General features: G+C 42.0%; 1 protein-coding gene across 4 annotated transcripts in view; it reads left to right on the top strand.

Annotated features, from left to right (window-relative positions):
- The first annotated feature begins 2,715 nt into the window (after positions 1–2,715).
- The window catches only part of LOC6541819 (slowpoke-binding protein), a 41,899-nt gene continuing 26,935 nt past the window's right edge, over positions 2,716–17,679 (top strand). Inside the window, exons 1-3 of one of the 4 annotated variants that reach the window (XM_015159348.2) lie at positions 2,716–3,431; positions 14,979–15,064; positions 16,323–16,399. In XM_015159348.2, coding sequence (XP_015014834.1) covers positions 15,020–15,064; positions 16,323–16,399 — 122 coding nt within the window. In that variant the 5' untranslated portion in view covers positions 2,716–3,431; positions 14,979–15,019. Of the gene's footprint in view, positions 3,432–14,978; positions 15,065–16,322; positions 16,400–17,679 lie in introns of those variants that run through there. The other 3 variants (XM_015159346.2, XM_015159350.2, XM_015159345.2) reach the window with 3 other exon arrangements.

The raw sequence follows: 17,679 nt of genomic DNA, 5'->3' as shown, positions 1-17,679 counted from the left end.
TTTAAGTCTTTTTATAAATTTAATACATTTTAAAATATGCATAGCATTTTAATTAATTATAGTTCAGTTATATTAAGGCCCTAAATCTTTTTGAATACTGTGTAGCTTGTTTTCTTTTTCTACATCAATAAATCTTTTTTTATTGATAATTCATTGACTGACAACTAAATTGATTAATCAATTTCAAATTATTAATGGCTTCAGTAACAAAAAAAAAAAATATGTACAAAGGTACTACGCAGTTCGACTTATTGATATAGGTATCACAAGTAGAAAGAAAAGCCTGAAAAGAATTTCTGGAATTTCTGCCTTTCACCCCATGCAATGTTTTCGATCCATAAATTTCGATTTCAACAAAGATTAGGGAGTCCATCAGTTTAACAATTGTTGAAATTCGTCATTCGCAAGGCTGTTTGCCTATCGGTCGTAATTTGTTAAGCGTTATAATCATAATTGAGCGGGTTTGTTTATTCAGCAACCTGTGGGCGAGATACTACTAGTAGCAAATAAACACAATTTACTTTACTTGAAGTGCAAGTCTAGTCTTTTGTAAATAAAATGCATAGTCTTATTAAGTCAATTGATTTTATCATATTTGTTAACGCATTAGCTCGCACGCAAATATTACTCATACGACATGTGACCGTTTGCTTTTACACCGTGCTCACCAAATCTAAAAACACACAGTCTGCTTGATAAGCAATTAAAGGATTAAAACAACCCAAACATAAGCTATAACTTAACAAACAAATATTGCATTTCTTTTTCCAATTGATTTCATTGCAGAAGAGATTATCGAATGTATCTTTAAGTACTCTACTAGCCGATTTGCGACTTGAGCGCTGCCAGACTGACGGCAGTTCACATTTTGCTCGTTGATACTACATTTGGCCCCCCCCTGACTTTTCTTTTGGCCGCAACGTCACCGTTGTCAGAAGATTATTTTGACGATAAGCGAGGGAGTAGCTTCAAGTGGCTGTAATAAATTGCAGGTGCCCATGGGGACAGCGAAGGCACGTGCCGGCGAAACTCATCGGAAGACGCGAGTACGAGTATCTGCGGCATCTGGGGAGTGACTTTCCCGGGCGCAAAAGGATGTGGCTGCCAATCCTGCCAGCTGCAAGCCCTAATCCCCTCGCAGCGATAGCGAGTCCTTGGCGGAATGCAACGAACCCTCTTGGAAAGCTCGCGTGAGGGGCGAGAGTTGCGCGTTAAAAGCGCAATTAGGATTATCCTGCGAGTGTGCTTAGCAGGAGCAACATGCGGACGAGTCGGGCAGCTTAGCCAGCTGAGCGAACTCAGCTTTTGACCCAATTTCGGACGTCACTAATCCGTCGGCGGACAGAAGCAAAGAAGGAGCCCAAGGTGGCTTTGCACTGAGAATAAAATGGGGTGCTGTATATTCTTGAGATTTAATAAACGTATCTATGCATGTTAAATTGCAACATTTCAGTGAATATAGTTACTACTTAAGGAACATAAAAGGTTAGAAGCAGAAACATTTACAGCTACCGAAAGCGAACAAACTATTAAACAAACTTGCAAAGTCTTCAAAAGCCTAATTTCTCCCTCTGCATAGACATTTTTTTCTCTGCGTAGAAAAATTAAAGAAGGGCCGAAGATGACAGCAAAGACTTTTCACTTTCCCTGACGTTTCGCGGATTGCTGGTGGCGCATAAAAATTCAATTAAAGTCGGCGGCTGCTGGCCAAAGGACATGAATACAAGGCGAGTGTGCCGTCATAAATTCCACGCCGATAACGCGGCGTATGCGCAATGTCGGGCAATTTGTTCTGAGTTGCCAGCTGCGAGGTGAACCCCAAGCAATCATCGTCAGGCGAGCAATTTACAATGTTTGCCGTGTATCTCAGATAGCAGCATCGCATCCACCGCTGCACTCGCTCGCTGACACTGATAATTCAGTTGGCGATGTAACACTTCCACCTCCCGCCACCCCCTTCAAGGCAACCACCCAGCCAGCCACCCGCTCTCGAACAAATTGTTGACCTATATTTGGGCATCAATGAAACGCGGCAGATGTGGCTGGCGAACAGAAGGCGAACGGGGCAACAACAACTGCACCGCGTTTTCAATGCTGTTGAGTAAGTTGAGTAAAAGCTCGTGGTAGCCGCTTCGCTGGAGAAAAGCTGGGTAGCAATCACTCTTCCTCGTCGGTGCCATGGCAGAGCTTTGGGACTGGAAGGAAAGCTCGCACACTCTTCCAATCAAAATAGTTGCTTTTCCCAAAGATAAGGATGTTCGAAGCTTTAAATGTGTTAACAATTCTTTACACTTCCGCACTTAGGTAGGTTTTTAAATGAAAGGCTATTAATCCTTTAAAACCGGAAAAATAGTAAAAAAAAAAGTATTTATTTCAAATGAATTCCCTATATCAAAAAATGTTTTAAACAAACTACTTGTTAATATCAAAAATGATTGTTTAAATTTCTACCATTTTACATTTATTTCAAAATTTAATGAAATAAGTAAGTAAAATACTGCAAAATAGGGAACTCAATCAGCTGACTGGCGTGAAACCCTTATCCAGAAGATACTATCACATACTGGCTCCTGGAAGGGGCAATCAGCTGGACAAATTCAGAGAGAGCCAGAGCGGAACAAGTGACAGTGGAACAGGCGAAGGCACCGAAAAGGGAAAAAGGGTGTCAATGGAAGACCACAAATGGAACTTTTTGTCTCTCGGTTTTCCACTCTCTTGCAGGAGGAAATACAAGCGGCAAGCGGCTGGCAGCTTTTCAATCCAGTTCGAGTCAACCAGCGGAGTGGACGTCTCTATTTCTCAGTGTAATTTTCAACCGATTCTCTGGCGCGTCGCGAATAAAACGGTAGTCTTCAATTGAATTTTAAACAAACTTACACTTGAGTTGGAAAACTCAGTCAGATTAGCGATTAACAAAAATTTGATAATGTACATTGGCGATTCGCGTACGGCCGCCATTGGGAATGCCATCAATTATTTAAGGCATTTATTTTGATTCAGTTTCCCTGTGCTTTTGTTTGCTGGTTGTCCCACAAAAACAGAAATTGTTTGCCCTCCAGGAGCAACAAAAACAAATACAACTGCGAGCGGAGAGAACAAAGAGCCGATGGACACCGAAAAATCCGAATAGGAAACAGACCGAAGTCCAAAAAGCACCGAGCACCAAACACACCGAAATTCAGTCGCGTAAGGGCATCGCATCAGTCCACACCGCATCGCATCCCATCTTCGAGATACATCCACATCTGTAAGATACAACCGCATCTCTGAGAAACTCTCGCGAGTGCAAATTTCAGCGGCAATAAGTCAATTAAAAAACCGAATCTCAAACCATCAATAAATCAGATAATCAAATACCGGAAAATAGGCAAACAGAACAGGGGAATTCTAAAAGCCAGCTCAAAGCTCCTCTCACCCTTTCCTGGTTACAGGTGAGTTCAGTAGTTGACACTTGGGGGAGGTGCTGGCCTTTTATGACCTATTTGAGAAGTGAAGGGCTTTGAATGCAATTCTTCGGCAACCACAATGCGTATCTATGTGTTTGGGAGTAATTAAGAGTTGTGTGTAATTTAATGAATTGTGACTTGGTTTTCCCAAGTTTTGTATGAGGTAATGGTTAACTGGGCTTCTAACAAAGTATGTTTTTAGTTAGGTAATTAAAGTTAGCATGTTGAATCCCGACAACATATTATATAAATACACCAAGTAGTATTATATAGTATAGTATACGAGTATATGCACATGCAGACCGGATTCTAGCTGAAAGCAGAATCCAACAACCCCGTAGGAGGTCAACAACTTTTTCACCAAACTCTTCACAACTTTGGTTAAATTCCTATTGCAATTTGCCAGCGATTCAGTGCGTTTCTCGCATTGTACAGCTGCAAGAACTTCATGGGGGATTATGGATGCATATTACGCATACGCCCCATCTGCCAAATGCAAGTCCATCGGGAGATGATGATTGTCAACGTTCAATGGAGCATCCATTGCCATTTTCTTTCTCCAGTTCTCCAGTTCCCCATGCGGTAATTGCAGCGCCAACTGCACGAACTATTCCTAATGAGACAGTTAAATCGCAATCGTAAAGCTAGAGTCCTGTTCTCATTTATCCATCTGCGTCTACCCCTTCTTATATTTTGGTGAAGAGAACCCTTGAGGAACGCGCTCGGATTCCTTTGAATGCCGCTGCGTTCTTTCTCAATCTCAATTGGAATGCATTCCGCCCAAGGACATCGGCAGACGCAAAGGAGCAGGAAAATGGTCTTCTGGGGGGTTCGAAAGGAGGCCTTTTGCCTTAGCGGTACATTACTCAGTTTACTGCCGGATTATAGCCGTAAGCCATTCGGAAGTTTCTCGAGAGGCTGGGATACTGAACGAGCAGACAGCTAATGTCCGTCCCTCCACATTTTACGAGAGAAAAAGCAGAGACAGAGCTGCAGAATTTTCCAAAATAGACCATTTTCTTTTTTTAACTCTCTCTCTCACTGGGGAGTGGGGAACCCAAGCGGAATCAGTGAAAGTGTCGTTGACATGAAATCCAATTGGGCTACTGCCTGGTAATAAAATTTTTTTAAAACATTTTTCGGATAAGACCGCAGTAACAATTATTCTTTGGATATTTTATTACTTTTTTTTTACTATTTATTACTATTTAATTAATTTTATCAAGTAGAAAAAATATGAGTCTTTGCTGGAAATAACTAAAAATTCAGGTACTAAATAAATTTAACTATTATTTTACACATTTAGATACCCAAACGAAAACATTTCGATTTCCTCTGCGAGTTGCTGTCCTGTGTTAATCTGATAGAAAAAAATTTGTTTTGCGGACATTTCTCTGTTAACGTTTCCCCAATTTTATTGTGTTTGTGCAAACATTTTTATTTGATTCCGACTTGTGCTTTTTCTTGGTCCCTTTCCCATTTTCTGATTCATTTTTCATGTTAATTTAGATCAGTAGACGGAATCGATTTTCCTGCGGGCGGAGATAACATTTAAGTGCGCCCAAGTGTCGCCTACAATATTTCCGAAATTTATGCTAATTATGCAAATACAGCCAACGCGGCGTATGCGTAATACTTTTGGCCATATTTTTCTTTGTTTTGACAAAGACAACAAAGGTCATGGGGTGTGAGGATAACAGGCATCGAGATTTTTTGACGGTGATTCCAGAAATAGACAACTGAGTGAATCATGGATTCACTAAAGGAAACAGTAGTATTGCGTTAGGAGTCACATGAGTTGGTGGGGGAAGTCTTGATATGACAGGGCAGTCATTACCCAGGCCAGACAATAAACAAACTTAACCTCCTTCTGCGCTCAACAGCCTTTGAATTCGTCGTGAACGCTTTCGTATCGACAAAATCGTACATATCTTCGCTGATTTATGCGTTGTATTCCAGCCAAAATGTGTTTTGAGTCCTTTTTTGGAGTGCCAGAGAATTAGTTCGTCCTGCCATGTTGGCCACGCCCCATCGCTCACTCCGCCCCTAAGTCCGGGATTTGTTTTGTGTGTTGCTTTCAATTTGTTTGTTTATTTCACTTTTCGAAAAGGTCAAAGTTGGCCACATTTTGTTTCGCATTCGCTTTGGGCTTTCACCCATGTGTGTTTGTGTGGGTCAGGGGGCGTTGTGGGTGGGCGTGGGTTTTGAAATTTTGTTTATGTGCTTTTCTGACATTCATTAAAGGACCAGCGAGCGACGAAAACTTTGAAGAGATTATCGACTAGGGCAGTAATAATATTTATGGGCTTGCCGGAAAGGTCAGGGTTTGACCTTTGCCTACCCCAAAAATGTGGTTTCATTGTTGTCCCAATTTAACAAACGACAATAACACATGATCTGCGATAAGAAAATTGAAATCAAAGACAGCCCCACAAAAGAAAGCCTGGGGAAAATATTCCGGTGGACGGGGTTTGACATTTTACAAATGCCAGCAATAAAATTAACTTAAATAACGTTTATTCTGCGCATCGAGTTTCACCAAGGCGGGCGTTCTTAAATTCAAAGGTGGTGGGGGCAAAAAGTCAAGGCAGCCTTGTGATGGTAAATGGCTTTGACAAGCACCGGAAAATTGTGGGAGTGAGGAAAATTCTGGATTGTGTGAGCTGCTGCTGAATACTCTTGGAAAATCGAAGTGCTACAGATTCCCAAAAGTTTACATACAGATCAGCACAGTGCGTAGTTTAAATTGTATGTTTTTGAATTAGACGTCTATCGGTGGCTAAAAAAGTAATTTATATTTTATGATGTGTATCCCTTCTTTAGGGCGTCTATTTAATGCATCTTTGAAAACAGATGAAGTGAGCTCTTATCGATACGACAGCTCCCCTGTGTGAGGGGCTCACTATGACATTAGGGACCATTCCCTTCCCTTTTTTCCTCGTGTCGATATATTGACAGCTCACGGCAATATAATTCTAATTTATAACCCGGTCATTGCGAATGTGCAGCGTCAGCAGAATTAAAAAAGGAAGAAATCCGTAAATTTGCATCCCCTTTAAAGGACAACTAATTATAAAGTTTGCCAATGAGTTTTGTTTAAGTTGGGTGGGTTTTATCTAACCGCAAAGTTTGGTTTCGAGTTGGGCTTAAAAGTAGGCAATGCTTTTTGTTTGTTATTAAGCTCTGATGAGTTGGCAACATCATAGTGAGGTCCTAATAATTTAAATCCACAGTAATAGTGAAGGGACTTCCAGTTCCTTAATCCTAATCGTGTTTTCTTCTCCCCAAATGAACAATTAGGGTTTCAATTAACAATCAATTTGCATAACAAACGAGCTGACCCACGACCCACGTATCAAAGGAAACAATTAAATATATACATGTGTGCGTGCACAAATACATTGATGCATGTAATTTTATGACCTTAACCACACATACAGAGTGTAATACTTTGTGCAGAGAGTGCTGGGTGTTGATCCGTTCGACATGCGAGCAACAACTTCCGCTTCCGCTGCTCGAAACTGAAACACAAATCATATTTCCGCTTTGCATTGGCAGACCCTAAATACAAAGAGGTGCGACCAGGTAAATGGTACAAATTTGCTGCCAATCGCGACTAATTGCCAGCCGCACATACACACATGTGCTGGGAGGTGTAATTTGGAAATTAAACATGGCGCTCGCATTTGAAATGCGCATTTCCGGTTCGCTCGTTTCGCCATTGCACGGCGACATTTTCATTTATTCATTAGCCCCACAATCGGGCTGCTGACCAGGCCAACTTTCCAGGGGTGAGAGTCCTACTTTGTCCTACTTTACCCCATGCTGAAATAAATGCAGAGGAACGGGGAAACCAAGCTTTCAACAGTCGCCGCTGCAGGTGGCAACTTTTCATGGTGGGAAACGGCGGGGTGCTGGAAAACGTAGTGCACAGGAAGAAAAAGAAGCCTCTAATTAATTGTTATAATGATTCAGGTCATAACTTTGAAGGGGAACAACGAACTCCTATTTTCGTTACAAGGAAAAAAGTAGACTTTCTTATAAAAATTAGACATGTTGTTGAACATTTTATTACAATCTAACTCGTAATTGGTTTACTAAACTGTTTTTGTGCAATTTTAATTCTCAAAACTAAATGTTGAACCAAATTTATTTTTTCCCACGGTGTAAAGCTGTGGCAACGGCTGAGTTTAGCAGGTGAGCCGCACTTTGACGACATTATTACGACGTGCGGCTGCTGCTCCCGTCGCAGTTTTTGCTGCTTTTGTTGTCCTGGCCGTGTTGTCCTGTCATTGGCTTAACAGCTAATGGACTGAAATGGCTATTGTGGTTTCCTTTTCGGCCATTTTCCTTCGCCCTCTATTTGATCTGCCTCCGTGGCCTCCTTCGGTCGACCAACGTTTGCCATTTGTTTTCGGCTTAACCGAGACTCGCAGGCCGGCAATCATAATTAAATCGGTCAACAGTTCGGGGCCACTTCTCAGAGCATATATCCTCCTTTTGAATGGGATTGAACCCGCTTTTCTATGAAACAAAAAGAAAGGGGCATAGAGATAGACAAAGGAGGCAAAACATCTCACACAAAGCAGACTCCTAAGGGGTTTTTCGCCTGTGAGTCGCTAGCTCAGGTACGATATGATATGGACCACAAACCGCAGTTTAGTATGCACCAGTACGGGCTCTTCCATTGCCCACTTCGTCGTATTCAGGTCACACCCACATATACTAAGTGAAATAATAGTACACTTACCATCAAATTAAACTGGTTGGTACCCCTCTATGCTAAATAATGTATTTGGTGTATTTTAAGCTTGAAATGCTTCAAGTAGATAATGCATTATACGTTTGGTTATTTATGAACAAGAACACACAATACATAGATTCACTCACTTTTCTCTCAGTGTGAAAGGGGATCCACACCGAGCTTTGCCAATAAGCAAATGTCAAATTGTGGTCGCATGTTATGACCAAGCCCCGCCCAAAGGGGATATGCAAATGAATTTGTGTGCGAATGCAAGTTTATTGTAATTTCTGGCATAATTACTTATCCAACAGAGATAATGGAAAGTGGGACACAGCTTGGGAGGACTCAAGTCAACTAAAGAGCACATCCATTTGCATAATCCTGAAGTTAACTGAGTGAAAGAGGACCGGAATTGGCCCTGAACAGCGTTGGATTAGCAGGTGGTTCTAACTGAACTGAACACGATGATTCCACGATCTCTGTATATTCCATAGAAGTATATTCCACTGCATTCTAATTGAGCTATTCAAACGAAGACGTTTTATATGCATGAGCTCAGACGATAAATCGATTGCGATTGAGAAGTTTATTCAGTCGGTAAAATGGAAACTATGTAAACATACTTTTGAATGGAATTCAGTAGGAGAAATCCAAGGGGATTGAGTCAGTTGGCGCTGATTCACAGTGACTTAACTTTCTAGAATCGCATTAAAAATAATCCACATCCTTTCATTAAATCAAAGCGGAATATCAAACTGCACTCAACTGTTGTTATTGGAAAGCGATAGACGGCGAGGAAAATAATGGCCAGCTTAAGCCCCAAAAAAATAGGTAAAGTACCAGGGATCCTGATGATTCCGGCGGACAAGCAAAGCGGCAGAACTGACTGACAGCCACCGAGCTGGACAAAGAGTAATGTGGGAAAAGTCGGGAAAATGTGGAGCAATTGAGGATGATTTAATTATGCAAAAGCGTGGACAGCAGACGTGAGTCCACCGTGATCGGTCCTTTGCGCATCGTTTGCGAATAGAAAGGACACGGCCAGGACACAGGTCCAATCATTAATCATTTATGCACAGTCTGAATATACGTGTTTGCGTCTGGCTGGACTCCTCATTAATTGGAAACGTTTCATTTCGCAAATCAGTTGCACAGAAAAAAACAACGAAAGCTGGATTTCAAGCTGAAGAATTTCGTTTTCGCAATATTTTATTGAAACTTAGTAAATGTTGAAGGCACAACAAATAGCGCAATTTTAATCACTTGCAACTCAGAATTCAACAGCACCTGCAATGTGTACAAAAAGCTAAGAGCTAAAAGAGCTGGTCACCATTTTAGCAAATTGTTATTGATTGAGAAATATTCTAGTACCGAGTAGTACCGAACAACAATTACAGAAACTGCTTTTAATATACCTGTACATATATCAGAAAATAAAATACTAGGACATATTTAATAGGCTTGTGTTGGATTTTCGTTGGTTTTCTTTGGCAAGCGTCAGATCTGATTGCTGGTTTAAGCCAGCTCAGACGTTGATTTGAGCCCATTTGTATATCATCAGCTATCCGTCAGCAGCCAGATAACAATTATATCCATAGCCAGTTATAATTCCTCGCCGCGTTCCAGAGCAATTTGTTCGACTGATTGCCGGGAACAAAAGACGACTGACAACTGACAACTGTCAACATCTCAGGACTGAAGCTGTGGGACGAATGAGGCTGCGGTTTTCGACCATTATGGGGATTAATTGAGGCATTGTCTGCGGGTTTGTCGGGTCCCTGGCCATCTGGAGCTTGGGGCATATGTCAATGACGTCAGCACTTTCTGCAATGATTTCCTGCGAAATTACACACCACCACCACCAAGAGTGTGCGCTAATTAACTGCGAGCGAGGAGGGAAATGTGCCAACTGGCAGCCGGAATCGGTTAATTAATCTCTTTACCGGTAGGCGGCGAAACCAGAACCGCTTCAGCGTTTTGGTGGCACTTCCCCTGCTTCTTGGCGGCAAAGGAAAATGTGTGTCAGGGCTGGAATGCTTAGGGGCGAGAGGACGGCAAAAAGAGTCCTTGGACAACATTCGCATGCAAAATGCGAGGCGACAGCAAGGCAAACATAGCCGCAACATCGCTGATATCCACATCCTTCGCGGCACTATGAACTTATTTCTTGCTTTTTATGACGGCTGTTCCACAAGAAGCCTTTCCATTTTGACAGAACATAACGGAAGGCGAAGGATAAATCATTCTGGGATGGAAGGGATTGCTGTTTGTTCCGTGAAATAATAAAAACGTGTGAGCAACTCAAAGAGATTTCAGTGAATTCAATTTTACTCGGCGTCTCAAAATAAAAAATAGACGCAGACGACTGAGGGAAAAACAAACAAAACGGCAACAAGGACGTGGCAGCCAACCAGCTACTGCCAGGACTCAGTGCCACATGGACTCGGGCTTGTGAGGAGGTGTCTGCTGGGATAACATTTTAATAAAAATAAATTCGATCAACACTTTTATTTGCTCAGTTTCGATTCCATGAGCGAAGCCTGTGGCTACCAGATTTGGCATATTTATAATATTTACTCAAGGCAGCAGCGGGGAAAAATTGAAAATGGAAATAAATATATATGTTGCTATGTATTCGAGTGCACTGTCCAAATTGATCTACATGTGCTGAGTTTGTTATGGACGGAGACTTAAGTATTAAGTATTTATTACAAAAAATTAGAATGTATATCCAATCATCAGGACTTCTTCAAATTCTAGCCTTACATTTGAAACTGGTCGAAGTAAATCTCGATGTTTTACTTGTATTTTTAACTTTTAAGAGTGACCTCTAAGCGCAACACACATTCTCGAAAAACATTTCTTTGGATAGCAATCGCGATTTATGGTTAGAGCCTTCACCTGCAACGGCCCACTACGTTTACCATTACTATTATGGCTTTGTGCGAATGTCGCCGGGTCGGGGTCGGGTCGGCTTCCTGGCTTCCTTGGCAATTACAAATGTCACCTTCCACATAAACACATTGTTGTGCAATCAAACAGACCGTAAATAACAGAAACCAACCGAATTTACGAGGCACCCAGTCTGGGGCAGTTGGACGCAGAGGGTGTTTCTGCACTTCCGTTGCATGTCCGTCTTCGTTCGCCTTTATTACATCCGGTTCGGGGGAGTGAAAGGTGAAAGGCGAAAAGGTCGAACATGGCCACGAAGTGCGGCAGGTGAATTCGCATCCACAGATGGTGGGCATGGACTCATTGTCATTACCACATAGCTGGAACATTAAAAACGCATTCCCAGTGGGTGGTCAATTCTGCGAGCTGCCCAAAACAAAATTCAGAGCCCTGGGCTGTCGGTGAAAGCTTTTCCGACCGCTTTTCCGTCCGCTTTTCCGACCGCTTTTCCGACCGCTTTTTCTGCCCGCTATTTGACGTCCCCTTCAGCTATCTGCACCCCTCTGCAATCAATTTTATTGATTTGAATTCGCATTTGATTGCATTGCAATTCGATCGGATTCCACTTTCTTTAATTGTGTTTCGTTTCAAATGTGATTTACAAACGCACAAACACACTCCCGTTCACGCAGATACACCCGCTCACCCAAAACACAATTGAATAATGATAATTTCCCACGTACTTTTCGGGGCGAATAGCCGGCGTCCATTTTCCACGCCGACTTGTGCGGAACTGACCAACTATGTATACAGAGGCCCATGGCGAGATTTGTTTATTCGCTTGCCACATTATCTACTTTTCCATGCCTTTGTTTGCCTTTCCTGCCACTCGGCCGCTTTTCTTGGCCATTACCATTGCCATTGCCATTGCCGTTTGGCTGATCTGCGGAAACGGGAAAATCGAGAGATGAGCCGAAAGAAATGGCAAATGCTAGAGAACTTAATGAAAGGGAAACAGTTCGCACCACATCTGAGCTGCATTTGAATGTTCAGTGAAATGCCACTAAATTTTATATATTTTCGACCATTTCTATACCTATTACCCCTAGAGCAAAGGGTATCCTAGATTCCTTGAAAGGCGAAAAGCATGTAACAGGCAGAATGAAGCCGAGTAACGGGTATATGATAGTCGGGGCACTTGACTATAGCATTCTCTCTTGTTTGTATGGGTATTGTAAAATTGAAAAGGATAGCCTTAAGTTTTCGTAGATTTTTTCATCTGGCTTTCAAGCTATTACACTAATATATACCCTTAGTGTAAGTGGCTACAATTAGTCCTTCCGTAATTCCCCTCCCCGGTGTCGCATTACATTTTGCTGCAATTAAGTTTGGGTAATTCCATTCCATTGACACTCAACCAACCCAAATGGAAGTAGAGCGTAATGGCTTAATTAATATTATTAACGAACAGCAACAGCTCTTGCTGTTCGCCAATGACCTTCTAATTAATGTTTTCGCAAGCGATAATCATAATAGCCTGGAGAGCCACGCCCCACGCTTACCGCCCATTCGCACGCATCAAATTGAGCGACAACGAATTCTAAGCAAAACTTTCACCGTGCCGCCAAATTATGAGTTTACACGCAACAACGAGGAAATGTGTGCGTGGCGTGGGGCCTTGAAAGTTTTCACTTGGCACCATATTTTCCCATCGCATCCAGCCCGGAATGGGTGCGGTTTTCATGCACAGAGATTAAATCGCCATGAAAAACAGTTAAGAGCCTAAACAAATTATTAAGTTGCAAGAGAGTGAGCTATAATAATAAAAGTTTTTAGATATTTAGCACAAAAGGTTCAAAAGCCACTTAAGGCAGATGAAAAAATGTGTTTTCCTGTACACGTTTTGCTCAGTGTGACGCCAGCGAAAGGGCACGACTCCTAGGAAAAACTTGATTTGACTGGCGTCGAGACAAATCACGCTGACTGGCTCAACATGACAGTGCCCCAGGACCCAGAACCCAGGACCCTGGATCCAGGAAGCAGGACCCAAGGCAAAGCGATGATAAATGAACCTGCTGAAAGTGACACTGATTTTTGGTCAGCTGCAGTTGATTTCCAGTCGAAGGGTGCACACGTTGCGTATGAGTAATGTGCTCGTTGTCAGCATTTAACTCAGCACTCTCCGCACTTTGCTTACCCTCATTTGATTGCCGCACCGCGTGTGGCTGCCGCATTATTGACAATTTTATTAGGGCATTTTTGTTTGCCTGTTTATAATGCCGCCCGCACAAAGTAAACTCGTTAATTTCATAACATATGCCAACACATTTGGATTTCAGGGGTGGGGAACTCGTATATGTCTGTTTGTTGATGGCACGTTGACAGAATTCATGTGCGGCATAAAAACGACATCAGAGCCTGGGGAATAAAAGGCGAGTGTTGGCCTGCAGTCCTCGATCGCTTGTCATCAATTCAGATTACCTCATTTGCGGATGTTGAATGCGAAATGGCTAATTCGGTTCTATTCGTAATAAATAAGTGACAATAAATAACTTAAATTCGAGCAATGGAATTTAATCTCTATAAATTTCTAGCGGAAATTGCCATTCGAACTTCAAATCATTCGAAATCAATGTTTCCCCATACTGAAATTCCTTTCCTATTTCTGTATAATTCAGCCGTTTTCGGCTTTTTGAGAGTGAAAAATCTATTTATGCAATGCACGCAAGTGGCACTATGCAAATCTAACGCCACCAGAGCCTTGAAATAGTAAAAACGCATTGATTACACTTGAAGAGTCCGTTGGAGAAATTTGCATATTTCGTTGTACAGAAAGTATATTGGGAATCGGTAAATCAGGTCAAATGGAAAGGGAGGTTTAGGTGCCTGAGCTTGGAGTTTGTATATTATAAGATCGATATTAATTCGAAAGCTTAGGTATCATTGGCCGTATAAGTGAACTAAAATATGTGATTTTGTTTGGATTTTAAAGATTCAATTTGAAAGACATTTAATGTTGCACGAGTTCCAGAGGTAGAATCTAATGTGAAACAATCGGCATATATCCGCATTTGCTTTTCCCGAAAAGTTCAAAGTTCAGAGGCGTGCCGAACAAGAACATGACTGACAGTTTCGATGGGAAAGGCAGGGAAATCAACAGTTTGCCATCCATCTCGTCCTGCGAAAATACCAAAAGTAAGGCCTAGCGTTTAAGCCAAAGATTCTTGGCCCGTTGAAGATGATAATTGCGGAGGCGGCAGCTACTAAAATATTGAGTACGCTCCATTGAACAAGTCCTCGTAAATCAAACGCAACGAGCTCCCCCACTCGGACCCCAAGTCGAAACTTTTCCAGGACATCCGCCCCCATTTCGCCACTCCCACCACTCCAATCTGGACAAAGTGCTCTTAAAATTCGAGGAGAGCTAATCGCGTTTACTGTTGGCTCAGCTGAGTTCCCTCAGTGGGCGGCAGTGTTTGCTATTTTGGCAATTATATTCGGGCAAAGACAAATCAATAAACGTGTAATTACAGAACCTGGATTCCGGCAAATGGTCGCTCTTTAGCCAACAAGTAGGTGGGGAAGGCAGGGAAAGCAAACACACTCCAGTGATTTGAATGGGATTTTCTTGTTTTGCGTCTAATCAAAAGACGTCTTCTTTCGAATGTAAAATATTATTTTCTCTGATATATTTACATGTAATGTTTGTGCCAACATCAGGCAACTGATGTTCTATTAAGGTTGCCATTTTCTCAAACCTAATCTGCTTTGAAGCAAACTTCCAGAAAGGAAACTTTGAAATACGCGAATAGAAATAAAATGTCCGCCTTGCAGACCAAGCTCATATTACTAAAATGAAACTTTATTTAACCCAATCTCTGGACTTTCCATTGCAGCTAACCAACTGCGACGTGCTCTTAGATGAAAGGAACGTGCGATGCAATTGAATCCAAGCAGACAAACTGAAACGCACTACTGGATTGTAAGTATCCCTGCGGAGTGGACCTTAAACTTTCGAGTACTTTCTTATAATTTATTATAATTTTCACAACGTGTCAACTCTTATCTTTGCTGTTGCAATTATTGAGGCATCAAAACGGCAGGCCAAAAAGGCAAAGTCGTTGCCAAAAAATAGTTAGGCGGAGACAAGTGGCCACAAATGCTGAATGAAATGGTGGAAAGGCTGATGTGGCATTGTTTCAGCTTTGGCAGGATGCCAGGCTGGCAGGAAGTACCAAAGTGACTGGATGAGCCCAAGAGCCGGGCACAAAGGATGCCTTCGAGTGTGTGTCCTGGCAATTGAATTTTATTGCTCGAAAATTGTTTGGAAAATGCTGAATTGGCGACAAATGTGACTTTCAATCTACCTTTTTCCCAAGCACTGGTCTTGTGTACCAGAAACAAGTCACATTTGATTTGAGACCATGATCATTTATCGCTTAAATCAAATTAATGTATAAAATCCAGGGACAAGCCTAAATACCAAAGAGATTCATTCAAATCAGCATGTAATAAAGAAAGTGCTTCCTTTCCCTCCTTCTGGTTATGCATATTTCATGATCTATCCAGGCATTTTATCAATAAATCATCCGTGACCCCGTGCCCCAGTGAATCGACAGATTCCTGCACACACAAACTGATTTCTATCGACTCACGTCTGGATTGACATTCTTTGGCCTCGTCTCTGACCCCAAATGCCAACTGCAATTGACATTTCTGGCTGCAAAATTGATGATCCGCCTCCAAATCTGAAGCCGAATTTGGGTCTTGCATGTCCGTCTGTCCACAAAGTTAAAAAGATTATTTTCGCAAACGATTAGTAACTTCCTTAAAAAGCGCGTGAAAACAGATATGTACAATGTAATTTCCAACTTTGTAAAAATCGAATGATCCTTTGAAAAAGATGTCAAGTTGTTCACCGAACTTTACTTTAAAAAAGGCAAGTGCTGAAGATATGAAAAGCGACGGCGAAAACGTCAGCTGATAAGATATTATTGATTACTTTTGGGTTCAGCAATCCAAAAAAAATACATTATTCTATTAATGCTCCGGAAAAGGAAAAGGTGCTGTATAAAAAGGATCAGGAGACGGTTTCCTGATTTATAATAATAAAAATGATTGATTATGGGATAAGGCGCATACCTTTTATCACTAAAACAAAAATGTCAATATATATATTATTATATAAATTCCTTAATGTAAATATGAACTAATAATGCCTTTTGTTTCATTGTTTTCAGACCCTCTTTTGGTGTGCCTTAGGTGGTTTGATATTGGGTGGAATTGTTGTCATTTCATACTGGATAAGACGATGCAGGTATGTGTGCAACTAGAGGCTAGGCTTTCCCGATATCCCCCAGTGAATTTTGAAATATAAATACAAATAAATATGAATATTTCTGTTGCAATATGCGTTGACAAAAGCGCAGCAGGAAAACTCTTCAATCCAATTAGTCCGGCAAGAATTGTTTGGGCCTGGTTTTTCTCTGCGTATCTCTGCATGTTGTTTTCGTAAAAAATGTGAAATCGGGGTGGGGTACTAAGCCCTGCTACACGTGACGCCCCTTAAAAAGGGGGGACAACGTGAACGGGCCAACGACCACACCGAATGCACGTGGGGATTTTCACCAGCTCCCATGGAAAAACTGTGCTGTCGGATGGCTTTTCCAGTGCAGCCCGGATAGAGAGAGACAGCGCGTCCTCTATGAGCTTGTGGTGACATTAGTAAAGACGCAAAATTGCCAGTTGGCCGAGCAGAACAACTGAATAATTCAGCCCGGCAATTGGACGAACCGACGACTGTTTGAGCAATTAAGTTAATGATGCAAGGTCACTGGAAATGGGCCTGGCCAGGCCCAGGGCCCTGTGCCTCACCCCTCGGAAAATGGGGGAAATTCAGCTGGGACGGCCTGTTCTCCCCAACAATGACGCAGTTGACTTTCGGCATTTTAGAGGGCGGTGACCACTGGCCACCATTCCACCATTCCGTTCCCATGCCAGGATCCATTACGATTCTTGGCGCCACTTCGTCCGGGCAGACAGTGAAAAATATATGCCACAAATATACAGTAGAACTTCTATAAATCAAGCCGCTCAGTACCGCAAGAACCGTATAACTTATAGATAACTTAAGGAAGTTAAATATTTATTGGCGTTTTTTAAGTTATGTTGATTCTGAATTGGGCTTAGATCTGTTAACTGTTGTACAATTTTGTTGAGCCGCTAGTTTGGCTACGTAATATTCTTGTGCACCCTTGCTTTTCAGGCGGTTACAAATTTCACTTGAGGACACGCACTCTGAGGACAACTGACCGCGCCGAACGGCTTCCATTTTCAAATTATTCTCCGCAATTTTCATGTTGGCCTCACGCGAGGCCAGCGCGTAAAAAGTTTTCCCATTTCCATATGGAGCGATCAAAGGCAAGCCCGCAAACAAACAAACTGTAATATTTGCTTACAACCGAATGTCCTGGGAGCTTGGAAAATGGAGTGGGCACCAAGTGGGTGGATGGGGCTGGTCAGAGCGAAGGTAAACAGTCGTTGAGCGGGTCATGATTAATGTGTCACGAAGTGGGCAACATCACGACTATTTGCCGC

This window comes from Drosophila erecta, unplaced genomic scaffold (assembly GCF_003286155.1).
Source record: "Drosophila erecta strain 14021-0224.00,06,07 unplaced genomic scaffold, DereRS2 tig00000055-arrow-pilon, whole genome shotgun sequence".
In the NCBI taxonomy this organism is placed as follows: Eukaryota; Metazoa; Arthropoda; class Insecta; order Diptera; family Drosophilidae; genus Drosophila; species Drosophila erecta.
The sequence above is the reverse complement of the archived record's forward strand: the minus strand, read 5'-3'. Positions and strand labels throughout refer to the sequence as shown.